At 39.4% G+C, this 23,606-nt stretch overlaps 2 protein-coding genes across 2 annotated transcripts; both read left to right on the top strand.

Annotated features, from left to right (window-relative positions):
• The first annotated feature begins 165 nt into the window (after positions 1-165).
• On the top strand, positions 166-13,015 carry tars3 (threonyl-tRNA synthetase 3). Its single transcript, XM_084928692.1, has 19 exons — positions 166-491; positions 760-846; positions 956-1,143; positions 1,338-1,461; positions 1,709-1,833; positions 3,217-3,334; positions 3,415-3,479; positions 3,603-3,681; positions 4,421-4,567; positions 5,843-5,941; positions 8,361-8,527; positions 8,644-8,806; positions 9,029-9,166; positions 9,581-9,658; positions 9,773-9,873; positions 10,346-10,450; positions 11,117-11,189; positions 11,318-11,432; positions 12,495-13,015. Exons 1-19 carry the CDS (start codon positions 168-170, stop codon positions 12,641-12,643), a joined length of 2,445 nt encoding a protein of 814 aa, XP_084784818.1. The 5' UTR covers positions 166-167; the 3' UTR covers positions 12,644-13,015.
• Positions 13,016-14,474: 1,459 nt separating this feature from the next.
• On the top strand, positions 14,475-22,723 carry tm2d3 (TM2 domain containing 3). Its single transcript, XM_084928705.1, has 6 exons — positions 14,475-14,632; positions 15,074-15,160; positions 16,561-16,715; positions 16,849-17,023; positions 21,241-21,316; positions 21,433-22,723. Exons 1-6 carry the CDS (start codon positions 14,527-14,529, stop codon positions 21,596-21,598), a joined length of 765 nt encoding a protein of 254 aa, XP_084784831.1. The 5' UTR covers positions 14,475-14,526; the 3' UTR covers positions 21,599-22,723.
• Positions 22,724-23,606: the final 883 nt, after the last annotated feature.

Here is a 23,606-nt window from a genome sequence, read left to right on the forward strand (position 1 = left end):
TTTTACCCTAGTATTAATGTAAAACATGTAAAACTCTATATCAAATCTAATTTGGTTAGAGATAGATCATTTTTTTTGGTTTGTCCTTTTACCACAATTTGGAGTCGAGGCTTTTATTTTCTATAAAAGCTCACCGGAAGTCAGCTGTCATTGGTGGTCATTTAAAGATGGCGGAGTGCTTGGCTGCACGTTTGGCCGCCCAGGAGGAGCAAATTTTGCTCCTCACCAGGGAAATATCCACGCTCCGGGATGGACTGGGTCAAGGTCTAGACGCCGCCGGTCTCGCGGTGGTCTCTCCGGAGCTGGAGAACCTGCGGACGGAGAATGAGAAGCTCAGGTATCGGCTGCTGCACCTCCGGCGGGGTCTTCAGGCGGAGTTGGAGCTGGAGGAGGCGCGGGGCAAGAGGCAACAAGGAGCCAAGTGTGACAAAGCTCCGCAGAAAAATACCAGCAAACCTCAGCAGACAAACAACCGAGCTGACAATAACAAGGTAATTATACAGACCGGTGTAGTTTAAATCGATTTATTTGTAATATGAGTAAGCTGTGAGCCGTAGTAGTCCTGTATCGTTATGAGTAGCGGGCCTCTGTCCCGTGAAATGGCAAGCTATGCTACCCCATTTCCAGAAATAGCAACCCTAGTCAAGCCCATGTGTTTGCACTCTTTAAGCGGTGAATAGGCTGATAATGTGGCTTGGCAGAAATCGTGATAAGAGGACATTACAGGTCTGAAGAAGCACACTCTTTTCTGATTAACAGGTGGCAACTGTGAGTACAAAAACAGGTGATGGGAACAAGAAAGAGAAGAAACACGACAAGGTGCAAGGAGATGGAGGCATGAAAGAGGTGCTGATCACAGGACCTGCAAGTTATCCTGTTCATCCAAACGCTGATACTAAAATGTGGACAATTTCTTGACTTCGATTGTTTTTATTTTATTTTTTATCTGCTTCAGCTGAGTCCCTGGCCTGAATACATTGCAGAGCGTCTCAGTCTTTATGAAGAACTGAAGAGAGAGAGCGATGCCCTGCAGTCAAAAAAAGCTGCAGACAGTAAGCCCATTACAGTGGAGCTCCCAGATGGGAGAAAGGTGGAGGGCAAAGCTTGGGTCACTACTCCATATCAGCTGGCCTGTAATATCAGGTTAGTACCACTGATTTCATCACTAATGATCAGCTAATAATTGTGTTACTTAATGTGGGTATTTACTAATAATAACAACAGGGAATGTTGCCTCTGTGTTCCTTTATGGGGTTTTTTTTCTGCAAATATTCTTAATTCTCATGCTTTATCATAATGAGAGAAACCACTGACACAGATTTGCATTTGTCTTTCAGCCAGGGTCTTGCTGACAATGCTGTGATTTCTCGGGTAAATGGGGAACTGTGGGACCTGGACAGGCCTCTTGAGCAGGACTGCTCACTTGAGATCTTGCGCTTTGACAATGAGGACGCTCAGGCTGTGAGTACTCTTAAGCCTTTTAAAGTTGTCAATAATATTTTAATATTGTTTGTAAATACAGAATTTGGTGGGACACAACATAAATGCACTGCAAATCAGTTCCTGATATCATTCAATGAATTTTATTCTTAAATATTTTCAGTATTGTACAAAACAAACTTATGAGGGCATCCATAAACATACACTGAGTTACTGTAACTACTTTTTTTTTCTCACAAGAATAATGTTAATGTTATTTAATCCCTAGGTGTACTGGCATTCCAGTGCTCACATTCTGGGGGAGGCAATGGAGCGCTTTTATGGGGGTTGTTTATGTTATGGACCTCCCATAGAAAACGGTTTCTACTACGACATGTTCCTGGATGGACAAAAGTGAGCAAGTATTGCCATTAATAGCTCAATTTTTCCATACATTTTATTTTTTTTTGTATTTGAGTTTGAATGTTCTGGTATGGCATTCTGGCATTAATTCATGTGTATGCATTTGAGATTTTTATTATAGACTGGTGGTCCACAGCATCCTCATGTCAGACTTGACTAACCTTGAGTCCCTTAATCTAAGGAGCTTGAAATGAAAAGCGGCTAGACTTCTTTGAGTTTCACCTCTCACCTGAGAAGCAGCTTCAGTTCTAAGACCAGTTGGTGGAGAGTTCCAGATTTTAAGCGCTATTGGGAGTTGTCCCTTAAGAGGATTGTTGACCCAGTATTGATCATGTGCCTAATCACATGAGCCAAGGTGTGGGTCATTATCAGCAGAGGTTTCAGGTGAAACCACTGTGAGACCTTGCCTCACCCTATCATGTGACTTATTGAGATCAATTGACACAAGATGTGAGTGAGCGTCTGGGAAGGGATCTCAAAACTGGATTATAGGTTGCAGACGGTTGGTGTCATAAGCCACCCCCTCTGTTCAAGGATGGTTGTTCACAGTGGACATAGATGGCTTCTTTCACTCCTCTTTTACACCATCTGTCTTTGTCCAAAATGAAAACATTGGCATCCTCAAAGGAGTGATCTTTATCCTTCAGATGCAGATGTACAGCTGAGTCTTGTCCTGTTGAGGTGGCTCTTCTTGTTGTGCCATGGGTTTATAGAGTGGCTGTTTGGTTTCTCCAGTGTAGAGGTCTGAGCACTCCTTGCTGCACTGCACATCATACACACTATGTTGTTTAGAATGTGTTTGGGTGTTTTGTCCTTGGGATGAACCCGTTTTTGTATGAGTGTGTGGCTGTGTCTGAAGTACACTGGGATGTTGTGCTTGGAGAAGATTCTCATGAGCCTGTCTAATAAACCTGCTACATAATGGATGACAATGTTGTTTCTGTTTCTCCATAGTTGATGTCTGCCTTTGTTTACTGTGCATCTTTGCCTATTTGATGAAAAACCAGTTGGGATAACCACATGTTTTAAGAGGTTTCTTTACATGTGTGTGTTCCTTCATTTTCCCTTCTGGCTTAGAGGAAACGTTTTCTGCCTGGTGTTGCAGGGTCCTGATTACTCAAAGTTTATGTTCCAGAGGTGGGTTTCTGGTAAACTTCAATGCTGCACTCCTCAATGCATTCTCCTCAATGTGCACATCGAGGAGTCCTTTGTATCTTCCCAGATGAACTTAATTTTCCCATCTACTGACTTGATGTGAGCTGTGATGGTTTCTACTTCTTGGGTTTTGATTTTGACCCACATGTCATCCAGATTACGGTGCCAGTTGGCTGTCCCTTTCCCTTGAGTCCTTTTTAATATGTTTGCTGTTTCCAGGGGTGTGTCCAGCATGGAGTTTGGGGACCTGGAAGCTTTATGTAAAGTTGTGGTGAAGGAAAAACAGCCCTTTGAGAGACTTGAAGTCAGCAAGGAGACACTACTAAAAATGTTTAAGGTGAGTGAAAGAAGACTGGTGTCTTCTGCTTCTGCTTAGACTTATATATCTTACTAATCCCAACCGTTTCCATCTTCCAGTACAACAAATTTAAATGCCGCATTCTCAATGAGAAAGTCACCACCCCAACTACTACAGTCTATAGGTAAGATGTTTATTTTTAACTTTAACTGCTGTGTTTTTGAAATGTCCACTGTGTTACTGTTATTATTTTTAAAGTTTTATTTTCTTGTAATGCTAACTGTTGTAAGTCACAATTCTTTGATAGATGTGGACCCTTGATTGACCTGTGCAGAGGTCCACATGTCAGACATACAGGCAAGATCAAGGCCATGAAGATCTACAAGGTATTTCCAACTCCATATTTTTGTTCTTGGACTCTAGTAGAGTATCTTTACATGATTCACAGTTAAAAATAAGATATGAGATTGTCTGAGATCAACCACTGTAAGCAAACAAGCCTTTCCCTTTAAGCCTGTTTTCATCTAATTCAGTTTCTCAAAAACAGAAGGTTTTAACAGCAAAATCGTTGTGCCCAAGATGACTATAGCAAGAATACACCCTCTCTACAGCATCACACTGATGCTGTGTTCCAGATACCTTGGAACTGGGATGTCAGAACTTGTTTGCGGAATCCAGAAAAAAGCGAGGAAAATCAAGATTTGTTTTGGTTCTTAGTAAGGTAGAGCAATGCAGCACAATGCTGCTGCTGCACATTCGTAGATAGAACCCGATCAATGCTCTGGGTAAGTCACAAATAAATAACAGTGACAGTATAGATTAAAAGTTTTACAGTTTTACTACCCTTTATGGTCAGTCCTGCCATCTTGGCTTGATAGCTCTGGGCTGCTGAGTCTGCTCTGACTTTCTGAGTAGGAAATTGGACTTGAGAGGGCGCTTTGGAATCAAATTCCAACTGGGAATATGAAATGCACCATTTAGGTGCAAAGTAGGAAAAAATCCTGTCTGACACCAAAGATTTGGAGTGATTACTTGTATGCAAACTTGAGGGATTTTTCAAAATGTTGTCATAGGCTTAAACACCTAACAAACTGAGTCAAAAAGCATTTTTAATTCTGTCATCAGAACTCTTCCACCTACTGGGAGGGACGCTCTGACATGGAGACTCTGCAGAGGCTCTATGGGATATCCTTCCCAGACTCAAAGATGTTGAAGGAATGGGAACGTTTTCAGGAGGAGGCCAAGAACAGAGACCATCGCAAGATTGGAAAAGTGAGTCATTGTAGGCAGTAGTGTTTTAGCGTGCCTAGTTGACTCAGGCCTAAAACCAAATCCTAAACCCAGTACAAAGTGCAATTTAATTTGTAATTATGTAATGTGATGGCAAACAGATCCACTTTGAGGTTTTTGTAGAAGTTTTTCCTCACTAGTTTGTTTCAGTGGTTCTATAGACGTGTCAAAACACTGAAACAAACCTGGACCAACACTACAACCATTAACTGTAAACATGCACACAACAACCGGGAAATGAAATGCATTTATTTGAGAGGTTGAAGAGGAGTTCTCTTGTTATGTAATCCAGCAAGCAGAACTCATTGCCAAACCGATTTCTCAGCTTCTCTATATTTTCAGTGCCATACAAGACTGATCGAATGTGAGGTTTTTCACTTGAAAACCAGATCGCCTGTTGCTGCTATGTACCAGCTGAGGGCACTGTGTTTCCTCACATTGGCACATTCGGAACAAGTGTGAGTGAGTCATCAGAGCGCCCCAGCTGGTTACCCAGCATGGGAGATACAGACGGCAACACCTCAATCAGCACTTATTACAATGCAGTTTCCATATTAAACACAAGCTATAAGGCTGTCAAAGCCAGTTGGAGGGAGGTGGCAAAAGTGACATGTTGTGTTTAAAAACGGTGTTCGGTGGCATTTTTCTAATTTGACCCCCCCCCCCCCCCTTTTTTTTTTTTTCTTTTCTTTTGTTTTTTTTTTAATTTTTTTTTATTTGGTCAGTTCAGCATGGAACCAGTACATTTTAAATCTCTTACTACAGTCTATTCTTGTAATGCAGTAGCTGGTCTTAATGTGTTGATTTAACAAAACTCTTCAAATATGTTTTAGGACACACAGAGATGAGGGTGTGTATCTGTGTGTGTCTTTTCATAAGAAAAGATTCCAAGCCTTTAATCCCTTGCATGATTTGAATTTTAAATTGGTCTGTAATTGGGGTCTTTCTAGAACTAAGTGCCAAGAAACTGAAATCTCACAGCCTCTTTTCAAAGGAAAGTGCAAAGTTTATTGTCATTAATACAATATTTATTCAATTGGATTTAACAGTGCTTACCATAGTGATTAAATTGTGTCTTAAGTCTTTTTGATAAAAGTTTATTCTGTTCTCTTGTTAGGTTGTGGGCAGTCATTCGCTGACAGATGGTCTGATGTGTGTGATGATTGGAACACTCTCTGCTGTGCATGGAGTTTATTGCTGGCTGTACCTGCAGATAATGATGATATGAAATCATTTTTAAAATTGTCTGCTTCACAGGATCAAGAGCTCTTCTTCTTCCATGATCTCAGCCCAGGCAGTTGTTTCTTCATGCCACGGGGAGCTTACATCTACAACACACTGACAGAATTCATCAGGGTAGGAGATACAGCTAAATGCTTATTTTTATCTCCAATATCTGTATCATTTTGAGAAAATGTTATAGGAACATTCAGATAATATTAACTGAATATCAGTATTACAAGCTCAGTAGATGTGAATCAGTGTTTAAGGTCAATGCTTGGATCATTACTGTTTGTGTATAATTGTATGCCTCAGATCCAGAGTATTCATATATACATTGTTTTCATATTACACTGAGTCGACTTTTAGGATCGTTTGTCTCAGTAAAGTTTTGGTTGGAAGGACTTTACTGAACCACAGAAACCCTTACAATCATTTTACAGTCCATGAGGACTGTGCTTTGCATTTTCAGAGTAGCAATCGTGATTGCCTTCTCAATGGCTTGCAGACCACTCGCTGTGACTTTTCCAATCACAGAAGCTCAAAAATAAGTAGCGTAACTGTTAGGTCTGCACTTCGCAGGCCCCGCTGGTTTAGAGACTTACTCCCGTGAACAAAGCAAGACAGAGCTCGATCCATTTTAACTTGCAAGGGGAGCGGATTGGACCAGGGTCTTGGAGCTGCAAGCTCCTCACCTGGTCCCAGACAACTCCAAAGAGCCAGCCTCCCCTGCAGACTCTGTGGTCACACAAACATCTCATTAATCATGCAACAGATAAAACACTCACATGTGAACATGTGTCATGTGTGTCTGCAACAGAGAACATCTGATGTGTGTCTATGAGCATGTGATGTGATCAGTGATATGTGTATGTGTGTCTGTGTAGGAAACAGAAGTCAGCATTCATGCTAAAGATCTAAGCGTCCTGTTAACAATCTAATCAACGACAATCATATTGATCCACAATTCTCTAACAGTAACACCAAGTGAAAAGTTTTGTTCAGCTTTGTTCATCAATACCTCAGAGCTTCAGAAAACTTTGGTTGGACCCCGACCCCTGTGCATAATCTGAAATGTGGCCTGGTCCTTATGAAGGCCTTTTTACTTAAATATAGGTCAAATTGAATGGTACATAAACTGAATTCTGAACATTTTGGGAAGCTGTGTGAAATGCAAATAAAAATAGAATACAGTCTTTTGCAAGTCCGAATTGTATTCACAATATATAATTGACGACATATCCAATTGTTAAATTGAGACCTCTTAATATTTCATGAAAAATATTTGCTCAATTTAAATTTGAGCAAGAAGTGTCAAAAGGTGGGAAAACAAAGTGGTCAAAAAAGAGCTGGGTGAATATTTTGCAACTAGTTAACTGACAACAGTAAGAGAATCTTGGAGCAACAGAGTTCCTCAGAAGTAAACAATTTCAAAATGATTTTCTCCAACAACAAATTGCAAAGACTTTGAGTATTTAATCTGCAGTGCATAATATCATCAGAAGATTGAGTCTGTTAGTCTGGAAACTTCTCTGTATGCAAGGGACTGAGGCATGTTCATACCATCAAATTCAAAATGAGACAGTATTTTTTTGAAAGTGGTACGTTTTCTCAGTTCCTACATTGTACAATCAACTATCTGTACTACCATACAGATAGTTGGATTTTGTTTTGTTTAAATTTTACACAGCTTCCCAACATTTTGGAATTGGGGTTGTGCATTTAGTTGAAGATAATAGCTGTATCCAGTCCTCTCTGCACATGTTGTCAAAGTAGCAAAATTCATAGTACTTGTGAAGCTGCAGATTCTCTACATTTGGAAGTTCTCAAAAGGTCTTTAAAGTTCAGTCTTCAGATTTCAGTGCAACTTCAACTGCTCAGACAAGTTCACTGACTCTACAGGAACTTGTCTCTGTGGTGTATTTGGAAAGACATGCTAACATCTTGAAGACTTTCGCAGCACACACCCCCAAACCAAGCCATGCCAAGACAAACTCATACATTGCACAGACAGGGTGTAAGATCATTATCACATCACTTATATCTGTTAAAACTGCAGAGAAAATTATACCAGCATGCTATGTATTTCCCTTTCCAAGATCTCACCAAAACATTTAACAGTCAGAAGTTACTTTGCAGGGAACCCAGCTCATATTTATCAACAACAAGTGCTGACTTTGACTGAAGTGTCATGAGTTTTTCAGTACATGCACTCATTTATTTCCAGGTTTTGAAATTCTCCATTTTCTGGTAAATAATACTGAGGAAAGCTGAGTGAGCAAGCATTTTCTTTTTCAGCAACTTCCTTTTTGGTATTCACAGTTTTGCACATTCACAGAAATTCTTCCAGTTAGTGTCTTTGTACTGTTGGCTGCTAAACAGCTCAACAGCCTGTTAAATGTTTTGCTTAATGACAACAAATGGATAAATACAGCCCACACAATGTGATTTCCATTGTTGCAGCTTAAGGTTGCATGCCAGAAGTCATGATTCAGTTGAGTACCTGTGCAGCCTAAATGGTGGGTTTAGCCAATGTGGTTTGTTGTTTTTCTAGGATGAGTACTGGAGAAGAGGCTTTCAGGAAGTAGCCTCCCCCAACATTTATAACAGCAAACTGTGGGAGACATCTGGCCACTGGCAGCACTACAGCGAAAATATGTTCTCCTTCTCTGTGGAAGATGACATATTTGCTCTGAAGCCAATGAACTGCCCCGGGCACTGGTAAATGTAGAGCTCTCAGGAAAGAAATATTGTATTTTTTCCTTCTCAGATTTGTATATCAAAATCACACACACTACTTCATGCATATAAGTAATTTTAATTTGGTTTTCCTGCAGTCTGATGTTCAGCCACAGGCCTCGCTCATGGCGAGAGCTTCCGCTGAGGCTGGCAGATTTTGGGGTCCTACACAGAAACGAGTTGTCAGGAACACTAACCGGGCTGACCAGAGTGCGCCGTTTTCAGCAAGATGACGCTCACATTTTCTGCACAATGGATCAGGTCACAACATCAGTAGTTTTCAGCATTTCTGTGGGATGTTTTTTGCTTCTAACAAGATGTGAAAAACATCTTTTAAAAACATGTACCTGCTTATTATGAGTCATTTCCTAAATGCTTGTGTGTGTGTGTGTGTGTGTGTGTGTGTGTGTGTGTGTGTGTGTGTGTGTGTGTGTGTGTGTGTGTGTGTGTATAATCTTTTTTTTTTTTTTTTTTTTCAAACAGATCGAGTCAGAGATGAAGGGCTGTCTGGACTTCCTCCGCTGTGTTTACGATGTATTTGGATTCTCATTCCAGCTTCACCTCTCCACTCGCCCAGACAAGTATTTGGGTGACATTGCTGTGTGGAATCAAGCTGAGAAGGTAAACTGTGTCATGAGTCACAGTTTAAGTAGTTAAACGTGTGAAAAAAGGAAATCCAACTACTGAATTATAAATCTAAAGGGATAGCAGAGATTTAAGCAAATAAAAGCTCATGTTGACACAGAACTACTCTGGATGATAGTATCGGTCTCCTGCCATGTAATTATGCAGTAGTAGTGTCAAATCTGTGAAGTTTCATGATTTTCTGTGGGTGGTGTGTTGTCAATAAAAGACATTACTCATTTTCTTGGCTTGATTCCTTCGAGTGTCCAGCTATAAATTGCATAAGAGCACCAATTAAAACTGAACTCTATACCCAAGTATGGACTTTACTGTAGTTCTACTTGGCGTGATTTACAGTAATTGCCTTGTATTGTTTAAAGTACATGCTAACCTCTACCTCATACTTGACAGCAATTGGAAAACAGCCTGAATGAGTTTGGAGAGCCATGGAGACTGAACCCTGGTGACGGTGCTTTTTATGGACCCAAGGTTCTGAATCAATCTTTTTATTTCATTTTTTTTAAACTCCTTCCAAACACTGGCTCAGTTTGAATCTCCTTCTGTGGTCTGGAAAGAAGTATAATTCTTTCTGTGCTATTGCAGATTGACATTAAGATCAAAGATGCTATTGGACGTTACCACCAGTGTGCAACCATTCAGCTGGACTTCCAGCTGCCCATCCGCTTCAATCTGACCTTTGTGGGGTGAGTCACCTAATAAAAATATTGACACACTGCTGAGTCTGTGTGCTTTACAGCGCCAAGGATTACGCATTAAGCCCCTCCTGGATAAGATGTCTCAGCCTGTGCTGCTGTATGCAAATCTGAACTCATTGTGCAGGTGGCAGGCTATAGACTCACAGGGAACTTCAATTAATATACGCACCATGGGGAAAATTATACACGTGCTGTGTAGCAATAGACAGCAGGCAGTGCATGGATAAATGGTGTTTATAGTTGTATAGACGTCTGTGTGTCAGAAAAGTATTGTCTATGGAAAGACAATGGGAAGGTATGAGAATGATTGCAGGGTTAATAATAAAAGAGTGCATGACATTAAAACCAGTTTGAGCTGCTAAGTCAGTGTGTATATAATAATACATCAATAAAATGTTTTTATTCAACCATATTTAACACAAGTGTTTGTATTTTTTTGTTTCTTTTGCTACAATTACAGAAAAGATGGGGATGACAAATCCAGACCAGTCATTATCCATCGTGCCATTTTAGGCTCAGTGGAAAGGATGATTGCCATTCTGACAGAGAACTATGCAGGGAAATGGTAATGTGTTGTTTTTCTGGTTACTTTTGTATTCAACACCCATTATTCTTGGTACTTTCTGTCACAATAGTGGATGCTCATATTAAACAAGGTTAAAATTTTAAATGGCAGTCCTGGTGAGCCAGCAGTTCAGTCTTCAAGCATTCACCCTGTGGTGATACCAGGCACACATCTGGCTGTAAGACCAGAAGCCCCACCTACCTGATGTTCAAACCAGCTATTTGTGAGATTGGGCCAATCTGGAGAAAGCTGGCTAAAAAGGAGACAAAGGAGCTAAAACTGCTTGTTTCAGGCAAATGATGATCTAAAGGGGTTCTCATGAAGCCCAATTTTAGTTATGCAAAGCTATTTTACTAGAGTTCAAAATAGAGATGGCAGTAAGCACAATGGGCTTACTAAAACTACTAACATACAGTGCTATTATGACCCACTGCTTTGATCTGTCTTTTATTTAGAAATAAGTTTTGGTCTTCATAATTATTGTAGGCATCTTGGCTTACTATGAAATTCTACCTGTATTGTCACTAACAGCTCCCCAACTATGGCATGATTTTCACCTCCTCAGATCATGATTTTAGCGCCTTTTTGTTGAGGAAACAGATCTTGTCATGTTTCTATCTGTTCACTATGTGAAAGTTGTAATACCCATGTTTCACCCTCCACCAGGCCCCTGTGGCTCTCTCCACGTCCGGTGATGTTAGTGCCTGTCAACCCATCCTGTGAGGATTACGCAAAGAAGGTATGACTTCCCCATTGTGGCCTTAGTCTCTGATTATTTCTTTCTTGTAATGCATTAGTTAATGACAATAAGTATGGAAAGTTCTTGAAATGTACTGAACATTAACAAATACAATTTCTACATGTCAGGTGTGTAAGCAGTTTACAGAAGCTGGTTTTATGGCAGATGCTGATCTGGACTCCAGCTGCCTTCTAAACAAGAAAATCCGCAATGCTCAGCTGGCACAGTATAACTTCATTCTTGGTGAGGAAAAATAAAACCCCCAAGTTAGATCATTAAGTAACAAACTGTACAAAGGTGTGGTCTATAACGGGTAAATGAGGATGCTTGTACATTTGTAGTGAGTGAAAACGATGTGTACATAGTTTAACACGGTACAAAGTAAATTAAATTCTCCACTGTTCTTTGGATTTAGGCTGTGTCAGTGTCTTCTGTCTCTTCATGTTTTCCCAAACTGAATCACTAATGTTGGTTCTGAGCCCTGTGGGGGCCAGGCCATCTGCTGCAGGACTCATTGTTCTTCTGGTCAGGAAAAGTGGTTCTTTGTCAGTATGCTTGAGGTCATAGTCTTGCGTCAGAATGAATTTGTGATGATCAGATCCTGCTTAATGGATAAGAATTCAAATAAAATACCTGAAACTTTACTGTTCAAGTGCTAGAGACTTATGTGAGGGAGGTGCAGGGCATGTATGAGCACAGTGAGACCTTGGTGAGGTGTGCAGTAGGAGTAGGACAGATGTGTTTAAGATTGAGTGTGGGATTACATCAGGGATCAGCTCTGAGGCCCTTCTTGTTGTTATTGGTGATGGACATTTTATCAAATGAGGTCAGGCAGGAGTTTGACCTTTGTAACAGTAAAGATGCAAGGAAAGTAGAGGTAGTGAAGGGGGATGTGTTTAAATATCTGGGGTCAACTATTCATAGCAATGAACAATACATAATACAAGTGAAGAAGAAAGTGCTGGCAGAGTTGAGGGAGTCGAGGGTCAGGGGTGATTTGTGGAAGGATATGTTTACAAGATGTTAGTGAGAGCTGCCATTTTGTGTGGTTTGGAGATGGTGGCCCTAAAAAAAAAAAAAAAAAAAAAAAAAAAGATAGGAAGCTAAGCTGCAGGCAGTAGAGTCAAGTGAAGGAAGAGAATAAGCGAAAATTCATCAAAATAAACATTCTTAATTGACTGATTATAAGCCAGACAGACCTCCAAGCTGGTTAACCACCAACAGCTGACAAATTCAGCACGCAAAGTGGGAGTGTGTGGTGAAACTTGGCCCGTGTAAAGTTGTTGTTGTCTTGTGTCTTGGCAGTGGTTGGAGAGAAGGAGAAGATGACTAACAGTGTCAATGTGCGCACAAGGGACAACAAAGTCCACGGAGAACTACCGGTGTCCGAGGTGATGGCACGCCTGACCCTGCTCAAACAGTCTCGCTGTCAAAATGCAGAAGAGGAGTTCTGATCTAGGCAGACAGCTTGGATTTTAATACTTCAAACATGAAACAGCAACAAGGGACACAAGATGGTTTTTGGGAAAGTGCAGACAAAATAAACTGATACTCTGTAAGTGGATGTAATGACTGGGCCTGCACAACTACTCTGCAGTGCTCTTGTGATCGTCAGTGAACGGGGGAAAACTGTTTGTAGGTAGCGTGGGTTTGAAATTATGTCAAGGTAATCTAAGTGTATCTCAAGAAAAGTTACTCAATAACTTAAGGAAACGATGTGAAGACAGTGACATGAAAGTTGTGTGAATTTTACACTAATCTATTTTCACCAAGATCTGCCTCTGCCTGGAAATTCAGGAATAATAATAAAAAATTCTCCAAATGTGGGTGCTTTGTTTCTTTATTTTCACAACAGAAGATGTTAATCTTTAAGTAGAGTTTGATATCATGACAAACTACAATAGGTTTATTTTGTAGAGACAGTCTTCACATTTTTGTTAATTTTCTTTTACTTTTTTATGCTTCATCAGTTTATTTGTTCCAAAGTAATAACTATTGATCATGCTGTTGCTTTGGAATGAAGCCTGTAGATTAATAGGTGGCAATAATGGGAATTCCAGCTGTTAATGGGTAATAAGCAAGACTGAGCCAGCTCCTCATACAGCATGTAATAACAAATCAGGAACATACCACAGTGTCAGGTGGTAAAATTTATTTTACCCATGGTTTTACTCACTGTTTTCTAACAACTCACAGCATGCAGAACAATGTGATAGACTCGCCAGAAAGGTGATTTCCATAAAAAGTTAAGAATTTATAAAACAGAACGGACCAAAATGTTGTTGCTAAAACATGCACCAGGGGTAGCAAGGTGAAGACGGGAAAGGTTTTTGCTGCATCAATCTTAATGGGAAAGGTTCAAACTTTTATTATCGCACATTTCTGTTTAGCTTTAGTTTTATTCTAGTTTTACACTAAGGTCACAAGATCAGTTAGTTTTGAAGATTACTGTAACTATTTCAAGGCTTGTTTTTATTTTATTGGTATGATGCAGTAACAAGGTTGAAGTTAAAATGGCTGGATTTCTTTATAGATTATGATATAAATGTGATGTTTAATAATATTTTATGTTTTTAATGTTTGTTTTATACATTTGGTAACAGGACTGCAAATCGGTCCTAGTATTTGTATTTTCTTAGAAAAGGATACTAGCAGTGTAATTCCAGAGACTTTTGAATAATAAAATGTAGATGTATAAATAAAGGCAGCAAACCCTGAAATTAATTTGTCTGCTTTTAGTAATATACATAACAGGGTCACTTTAATTGGACACATTGACACAGTTCAAAGAGGACTGACCTTTTTCAAATTCTTTTTCAAGATTTTCAAATTCATGGGTTGGCAGAAAATGTCCTGCATTTATGGAATGGCATTAATACACAATGTATTTTGTCATGGGTAAAGGATTAAACTAATGCGGTCCTCTACCAAACACTATATATATATATGAAATTTAATATGATTTCCGTTGCATGTTCACAGCTTTAACTAAATAACCAAAGAACCTGATAATAGTTTTTCTTTTTTCTTTTTACTTTTTTTACATTAAAGTGGCTATTCTTCTTCTTCTTATTATTATTATTATTATTATTATTATAATTATTATTATTATTATTATCATTAGTCTTTTTTTCCTATTGCCTAACCTTTAATTTGTATTAGAATGACCTAAAACGAAAAATATTTTCAGATCTTATTTGTGGTTTTATTTTAGTGATTTTTGTTAATTTAAAACAAAGAAAGAAAACAAAACAAAAACTGCTAACTATCAGAGGACTATTAGCACTCCAGTTTCCTACATGACGTGAATGCAGCTCTCTTTAGCTCTGCGGTAACAATGGCTACTGTCTGTCAGATTTGGAGACCGGACAGAGGACGGTGCCTTAAAAGCTACGGAATTATCGCCGTATTGTTTATGGACCTCATGTTACAATGTGTTAACGGTATGCTTACAATAATACACTTATAGATCAGTTCGCATATATGTCTCGCTTTGGTCGTTACCTTTCCCCAACTGAATTAGCATGAGGTGGTTAGCTAGCAAGTTAGCATAACACTGGTTTATTTAGCTAGGTAGCAATGAAAACATTGGCTGTAGTGAGCAACACGGATTCAAAATTTATTTTACAAATACACAAAAACACCTTTTTGTTAATTGTGTCGTATGCAAGTTAAGCTATGACAATTAACAGTTCATTGTTTATGCTAATTTGTAGCATGACAGAACATGTCAGCGAGTAGCTTCTGTGTAGTAGCTTCCTAAAATTATTGTAAAGCAATAATTAGCGTGTTTTATTAAAAGAAAAAACAGTGTCTCTAGCTGCTTACGCGTGTTTAGACTAATTTCTGTTCAACCATATATGACCTGTCCGCTTTATTGTCAGGTTCCCTGAGCACAACTAATGTTGAGACCCACTACACAAGAGATGGACCTTTCATCACTAGCCCGGTGGTCCCCGATGCAGCCTCAGGTAAATATTGCAGTCAGTAATCAAAATTAAACATACTGACTGTAACGTTATTTATTTAACTGTTTTTTGTTTTTTTTTATTAATAATGAATTTATATTACTTTTAGTTTACTGTTTGTAAACTAAAAAACAGATTGACTAACGGCCGCATTCACAACAGTTGATATTAGAGTTTCCTGAACTCCAAATTTAAATCTTTGAGTGTAAGTTTTTGAATAGTAGTCCAAAATGAAGCTAGAAAAACAAGTCCTCGCTTGGTTCAAATAGAAATTGAGGATTCATTTGTATAAAGAAGTTATGTGACAAGATATGACTTGTACATCAAGAGGACGTTCTGTATAATATTTTTTTTGGCACTTAACAACAAAGAAATGCAGCTCTATTAAGCAGTAAGCAAGCTCAGTTTTCCCTTAATAACCTGTTAACCAGGACTTTCAGTTCATGCCTCACGAATTGAACTGAAACCCCTTTCTTTAGAGGGATGAAGGCTAAAAGCTGGAGACTTAGGGCTGTTCTAGGGCAAAAAGCATGGTGCACCTGTTACAGGTTGATGCTGGATTATTTGAAATGTATTTTAAAGGTAACATTTTCTTAAAGATATTGGTAAGATTTCATTGTAGCACTGCTGCTATTGATTTTGCTCATACATCAGGATTATTTATCAATTCCCTAATTCAGTCTTATTTGTAAGGGGGGGAAAGGGTAGACCTAGACACTTTTTCAGCATCTATACAACATTATTATTTCTGAGTCTGAACACAGGATGGAAACAGCATGAGACTTGGGGGTGCTGAGTTGTGCTGTAATATAGCAGCACTGATTAAAAAAACAAAACAAAACAACCAAGCTTGGAGAAATACAATTGTGATGGACTTGACATATTTGAAGTTGGTTATTTCCCATTCTTGAGAATCACTATAAATTTGTATTTCCTGTATGTAATTAGATTGTAAACTGCAGGTTTTTACATATATTTAAGAATGTCCATGTTATCTGGGAACCTGAATAAAATACAGTGCAAAATCAGAGTAATACTGCCTACTTCAGACACAATTAATTTCCATTGTCTAAGTATTGCATGTTTTTTTTTCTTTGTTAACCTGCATATCATTAAGTAAAGTCTTGATCTCAACCAGAATTTGTTAAGTTAATTGCTTTTCAACAACAGCAGCAACAGTTTTCCTTTACTGCCCAGCATGCAGCTATAATGTAGCAATCAAGACTAAATAGCTTTGCTCAAGGACTCTTTAATGGCCTGCCCTCTTTGAAAGTCACAAGCCTGTTGCCACAACCAGCAGCCAGATTTAAAGAAAGCCTGCTTACTTTGCATAAAATATTTATTATTCATGCTTGAAAATGTCTTAAAATAGATAATGCAACTTTGTGGTGGACTTTTTGTAGTGTTTCCTGCAGATGAAGACACATCCAAATGTCCTAGTGGGGGTTTGTGTCACCGCCTGCCAGCTCATTGCATTCAATGCGATTACCATCTCAAGTGCACATATGGCAAACCAACTTTATTTACCTGTAGACCCAAAAAAGGCGTTCACTGCATAGTGAGTAATATTGTCAAATATTCTTGTCTGTAGTAATTCTGTACCATCTTTATCTGTTTGTTAAGAGGGTTAGTAAGGCTTTAATTTGGAAATTGCTGTGTAGTGAAATTTATTTTCTTCTTTGTATTTACAGGGAGAGTCTGGACAGCAGCAAACCAATTTTTCTCTCAATATCACCTGTCAGTTCTGTTGGCAGCTGGACCCTTCCCAGTATCGCTGCACAAACTCCACCAACTGTATGACAGTCTCTTGCCCACGCAAGCGCTATAATGCCACCTGTGATGTCTTAGATCATGTACATTGCTTAGGTATGACCAAGGATCCACTATACAGGGAGTGCAGAATTATTAGGCAAGTTGTATTTTTGAGGAATAATTTTATTATTGAACAACAACCATGTTCTCAATGAACCCAAAAAACTCATTAATATCAAAGCTGAATGTTTTTGGAAGTAGTTTTTAGTTTGTTTTTAGTTTTAGCTATTTTAGGGGGATATCTTTGTGTGCAGGTGACTATTACTGTGCATAATTATTAGGCAACTTAACAAAAAACAAATATATACCCATTTCAATTATTTATTTTTACCAGTGAAACCAATATAACATCTCCACATTCACAAATATACATTTCTGACATTCAAAAACAAAACAAAAACAAATCAGCGACCAATATAGCCACCTTTCTTTGCAAGGACACTCAAAAGCCTGCCATCCATGGATTCTGTCAGTGTTTTGATCTGTTCACCATCAACATTGCGTGCAGCAGCAACCACAGCCTCCCAGACACTGTTCAGAGAGGTGTACTGTTTTCCCTCCCTGTAAATCTCACATTTGATGATGGACCACAGGTTCTCAATGGGGTTCAGATCAGGTGAACAAGGAGGCCATGTCATTAGTTTTTCTTCTTTTATACCCTTTCTTGCCAGCCACGCTGTGGAGTACTTGGACGCGTGTGATGGAGCATTGTCCTGCATGAAAATCATGTTTTTCTTGAAGGATGCAGACTTCTTCCTGTACCACTGCTTGAAGAAGGTGTCTTCCAGAAACTGGCAGTAGGACTGGGAGTTGAGCTTGACTCCATCCTCAACCCGAAAAGGCCCCACAAGCTCATCTTTGATGATACCAGCCCAAACCAGTACTCCACCTCCACCTTGCTGGCGTCTGAGTCAGACTGGAGCTCTCTGCCCTTTACGAATCCAGCCACGGGCCCATCCATCTGGCCCATCAAGACTCACTCTCATTTCATCAGTCCATAAAACCTTAGAAAAATCAGTCTTGAGATATTTCTTGGCCCAGTCTTGACGTTTCAGCTTGTGTGTCTTGTTCAGTGGTGGTCGTCTTTCAGCCTTTCTTACCTTGGCCATGTCTCTGAGTATTGCACACCTTGTGCTTTTGGGCACTCCAGTGATGTTGCAGCTCTGAAATATGGCCAAACTGGTGGCAAGTGGCATCTTGGCAGCTGCACGCTTGACTTTTCTCAGTTCATGGGCAGTTATTTTGCGCCTTGGTTTTTCCACACGCTTCTTGCGACCCTGTTGACTATTTTGAATGAAACGCTTGATTGGTCGATGATCACGCTTCAGAAGCTTTGCAATTTTGAGACTGCTGCATCCCTCTGCAAGATATCTCACTATTTTTGACTTTTCTGAGCCTGTCAAGTCCTTCTTTTGACCCATTTTGCCAAAGGAAAGGACGTTGCCTAATAATTATGCACACCTGATATAGGGTGTTGATGTCATTAGACCACACCCCTTCTCATTACAAAGCCTATGCAGCTTGGAGTAAGACAACATGCATGAAGAGGATGATGTGGACAAAATACTCATTTGCCTAATAATTCTGCACTCCCTGTAAAGCCTAATTACATCCCACAGATGTAATATTATCTACAGCTACTCTTAGTACCATTGATGTTAAGTTAGACTCTTTTTCTCCAATTGATCTTTCTGAGTTAACTTCAATAATTACTTCCTCCAAACCATCAACGTGTCTTTTAGACCCCATTCCTACAAAACTGCTCAAAGAAGTCCTGCCATTGATTAATTCTTCGATCTTAAATATGATCAACCTATCTCTAATAATCGGCTATGTACCACAGGTCTTCAAGCTGGCTGTGGTTAAACCTTTACTCAAAAAGCCATCTCTAGACCCAGCAGTCTTAGCTAATTATAGGCCAATCTCCAACCTTCCTTTCATATCAAAAATCCTTGAAAGAGTAGTTGTCAAACAGCTAACAGATCATCTGCAGAGGAATGGTTTATTTGAAGAGTTTCAGTCAGGTTTCAGAGCTCATCACAGCACAGAAACAGCTTTAGTGAAGGTTACAAATGATCTTCTTATGGCCTCTGACAGTGGACTCATCTCTGTGCTTGTCCTGCTAGACCTCAGTGCAGCGTTCGATACTGTCGACCATAATATCCTATTAGAGCGATTAGAACATGCTGTAGGTATTACAGGTACTGCACTGCAGTGGTTTGTATCATATCTATCTAATAGACTCCAATTTGTGCATGTAAATGGAGAGTCCTCTTCACACACTGAGGTCAATTATGGAGTTCCACAGGGTTCAGTGCTAGGACCAATTCTGTTTACATTATACATGCTTCCCTTAGGCAGCATCATTAGAAGACATAGCATACATTTTCACTGCTATGCAGATGACACCCAGCTCTATCTGTCCATGAAGCCAGATAACACACACCAATTAGTTAAACTGCAGGAATGTCTTAAAGACATAAAGACCTGGATGGCCGCTAACTTTCTGCTTCTTAATTCAGATAAAACTGAGGTTATTGTACTCGGCCCTGAAAATCTTAGAAATATGGTATCTAACCAGATTCATACTCTGGATGGCATTACCTTGGCCTCCAGTAACGCTGTGAGGAACCTTGGAGTCATTTTTGACCAGGACATGTCCTTCAACGCACATATTAAACAAATATGTAAGACTGCTTTCTTCCATTTGCGCAACATCTCTAAAATTAGAAATATCCTGTCTCAGAGTGACGCTGAAAAACTAGTTCATGCATTTATTACTTCCAGGCTGGACTACTGTAATTCATTATTATTAGGATGTCCAAAAAACTCACTGAAAAGCCTTCAGCTAATCCAAAATGCTGCAGCAAGAGTACTGACAGGGACTAGAAGGAGAGAGCATATTTCTCCTGTTTTGGCTTCCCTTCATTGGCTTCCTGTTAAATCCAGAATTGAATTCAAAATCCTGCTCCTCACATACAAGGTCTTAAATAATCAGGCCCCATCTTATCTTAATGACCTTGTAGTACCATATCACCCTATTAGAGCACTTCGCTCTCGCTCTGCAGGCCTACTTGTTGTTCCTAGAGTATTTAAAAGTAGAATGGGAGGCAGAGCCTTCAGTTTTCAGGCCCCTCTTCTGTGGAACCAGCTTCCAGTTTGGATTCGGGAGACAGAAACTATCTCTACTTTCAAGATTAGGCTTAAAACTTTCCTTTTTGCTAAAGCATATAGTTAGGGCTGGACCAGGTGACCCTGAATCCTCCCTTAGTTATGCTGCAATAGACGTAGGCTGCCGGGGGATTCCCAAGATGCATTGAGTTTTTCCTTTCCAGTCACCTTTCTCACTCACTATGTATTAATAGACCTCTCTGCATTGAATCATATCTGTTATTAACCTCTGTCTCTCTTCCACAGCATGTCTTTTATCCTGTCTTCCTTCTCTCACCCCAACCGGTCGCAGCAGATGGCCGCCCCTCCCTGAGCCTGGTTCTGCCGGAGGTTTCTTCCTGTTAAAAGGGAGTTTTTCCTTCCCACTGTCGCCAAAGTGCTTGCTCATAGGGGGTCATATGATTGTTGGGTTTTTCTCTGTATCTATGAAGCGCCTTGAGGCGACTTTTGTTGTGATTTGGCGCTATATAAATAAAATTGAATTGAATTGAATTGAATTGAATTAGGTTCTAAAGTCGTCAGTTAAAGTCATGCAGTCTAGAGCAGCGACTGTTTTGTCCACAGCATGAAGTTAAACTGGTATTCATTCATGGTTGCTATTAAAGGAAAACTCCTATTCAGTCAGGACAATGTTAGTCAAAGTATGATTGTTATTTCATCTGCAGTAGAGCTATGTTTGGGTTCTGTCTAGAGAGCCCTTATCGTTGCTTGGCCATTTGTGGAAACCGCACAGGCAGGTAGAGCAGCAGAGCAGGACCTCTTCACAGAATAAAACATCTGTGACAGCAGACATTTAAGTCAGAAACACCATAAAGTGAAGAAGCGGTGGTTGGGGTGGGTTGCAAAGCTACTTGCAGACACAGCAGCATTTGTATGCAGGCTGAAGCTGCTTAAATAGGATAGCCCCATATGTGAATTATCAGCAGGGTGGAAACACATCAGCGGATGTGAGCTGGCATTAAGATCAGCTGATTGGCGAGGATTTATTTAAATTTCCACATGACATTTTTGATGTAATGTTTGTTGTATTTTCAGTCAGCTTGTTTAAATTTTGCTTGTTTGTGCATGAAAGCATTCACTATGTCTTCACTTCTTTTTAGGTAAAAGACGTTTTCCAAAACGTTTATTTTGTAACTGGACTGGTGGATACAAATGGTCAACAGCGTTAGCACTCAGGTAAAACTGACAGTAATATTAAAACCATTACAACAAGCTTAAATAATGAAAATGTAAAGACACGTTATTGATTAGGATATGTGATGAAACTTATTTTTTTCTGGTTCCTTCCATAGCATTACACTTGGTGGTTTTGGAGCGGACCGGTTTTACCTGGGCCAGTGGAGAGAGGGTCTGGGCAAACTGTTCAGCTTTGGAGGCCTAGGCATTTGGACTTTGATTGACGTCCTTCTAATAGGGGTTGGTTATGTAGGGCCCGTTGATGGTTCTCTCTATATCTGAAGCAAAGCCCTGGGGACATGGCTGGCTTTGCTCTTCACACTGCTTCACTCTCAAAAGACTGAAGAGCTGAGATGCTGTGTTCTTAGCACGTTTGGCTGGCTAAGCTCGCTGTGTAACACGTCTTCATCCCATCTGCTAACAAGCAGGAAGTGTTTTCCTCATCACACAAACGATGATTCTACCCACACAACCATCAGATTGATCCCAATCATTCTGCGTCCATGTCCTGTTGAGATTGCGCAGATGGTGCTGTGCAGGAGTATAAGGAACCGGTAATTACCTCTGTCCAGTTTCTTTGACTTAACTAGTGGTTAGGCTCTGTCTTGCTGATAGGTAGCTGTGGTTTCCTGTGGAGCAACGCTTTTCTGTTGGAGTTGTGCATTGCTTCTCTCTTGTTGCAAGTTAAATGCTTCAATAGGGGTCAAATGGTAACCATGGCCATGCAGAATTTTATAGTGTCACCACACAAAGGACAAATTGAAAGGTGATATTTATATCCTGAAAGTATGAATGTGCAGAAGGGATTTAAGGTGTTTTTTTTTTTTTTATTGATTGTCATTTCAGTGGACAACCTGAACAGTTATTTCAGCATGTACTTTATTTCTTCACCTACATTCATTCAGCAGTGCAGGTCACAACTGTAAGAACACTCTCCAAACAGGGGTACATTTTATTTTATAAAAGTTCATATGTTTAATAAATAGTCTCACAACACCATTGGGTAGTAAACCAAAAGGAAGTAGTGTAACTGTCTCTTCCTGCAGCATGTAGTTGGATTTCAGTTGCAGAACAGATAACAATCGGTGTATGATTGTGTTTGTGATAAATATTGAAACACTTGAAATGTGCTGCAATAGCAAACTCGGCTCCTTGTGATTTCCGTGTTGGAGATATCCTCTGCATTTAAGTGGCAATTTTCTGTGAAATCGTCATCATCCTTTACAGAAGTCTGTGTGCTAACACTGTAAAATCTTTTAATTCACCCACATTATGTAAATATGTTTTATGTGTCAATTTAAGTTGCTTTTTTTTCCTCTGTAAGGGCACTGTAAATTTTGTTTTTTAGTTAAGAAAATAAAATTGTGAAATATTTGTTTATCAAATGTACACAGCACTGCTAACCAATTCACTGTGCATGTGTGTTTTTTAAATGTATTTATAGTGTATGGTAACACCAGAGAATTTTGAAAGAAAAATAAGAGGTGAATATTGTCAGTTAAAGGGTCACACAAATATACTGACATACTCAGTTGATTACAGCAGAACTACAATTACTTGAACAGGACAGTTTCCAGGAGTTTAATGTAGTGGCCAAGCAATGTTCCCCTTTTAATAAAATATCATTAAAGAGCCCATAAACAAGGCACTGAATAGCTGCAGGGGACTGTAGCTAAAATGTTTATCCAGAGGGTAATGGTTATTTCAGTTAATGCATTAGGCTGTAATTCTAAAATTGATATAAATATATATGCAACCACGTTACATAACAAGGTTTGAAAAAAATGAAAGAAAGGGAAAAAAAACATTTCCTTTCTAGCAGGTTCTTGGGCTTTGATACGACTTTTCCAATTGGTTCCTTTGCTGAGCGTTGTAAATTTACTCCACCCTAATTCTAGTTCCTCAATTTTTACTCCACCCACTCGTAGTCACTACAGCTCCCTCCCACAGACTGATGTAAGTGTTTGTCATCTTCTCTGAGTTGAGGAGGAGACGTCTAGTGATTATTTCTTCTTGGAGAGCTGTAATTTAAACACCAACCAGAGGCTTTTCAACTCTGCATCCATAATATACTCTTGATAATATTTGTTCCTACTGACTGCTCCAGCCTTACCTCAGTTTGAATCATGCTGTGCTGTTACATACTCACATTAATGGATTTATCTGGACTGTGAACTTGATGGGTACAATTAGTCAGTGGGTTTAGCATAGATAGGTAATGGTGTAAATGTGTGCAATATGACTACATGACTATATGGTACAGGCTTTTAAAACCATGTAAAATAACTAG

This window comes from Perissodus microlepis, chromosome 1 (assembly GCF_051167445.1).
Source record: "Perissodus microlepis isolate ML-2025 ecotype Zambia chromosome 1, ASM5116744v1, whole genome shotgun sequence".
Lineage (NCBI taxonomy): Eukaryota > Metazoa > Chordata > Actinopteri > Cichliformes > Cichlidae > Perissodus > Perissodus microlepis.

Coding starts and splice junctions, on each gene's coding strand:
- tm2d3 (XM_084928705.1), top strand. CDS start 14,527: ATGGCTACTGTCTGTCAGATTTGGAGACCGGACAGAGGACGGTGCCTT. Junction 14,633..15,073: donor CATGTTACAATGTGTTAACG/GTATGCTTACAA, acceptor CTTTATTGTCAG/GTTCCCTGAGCACAACTAAT. Junction 17,024..21,240: donor AGATCATGTACATTGCTTAG/GTATGACCAAGG, acceptor ACTTCTTTTTAG/GTAAAAGACGTTTTCCAAAA.
- tars3 (XM_084928692.1), top strand. CDS start 168: ATGGCGGAGTGCTTGGCTGCACGTTTGGCCGCCCAGGAGGAGCAAATT. Junction 4,568..5,842: donor ACCATCGCAAGATTGGAAAA/GTGAGTCATTGT, acceptor TCTGCTTCACAG/GATCAAGAGCTCTTCTTCTT. Junction 8,807..9,028: donor TTTTCTGCACAATGGATCAG/GTCACAACATCA, acceptor TTTTTCAAACAG/ATCGAGTCAGAGATGAAGGG.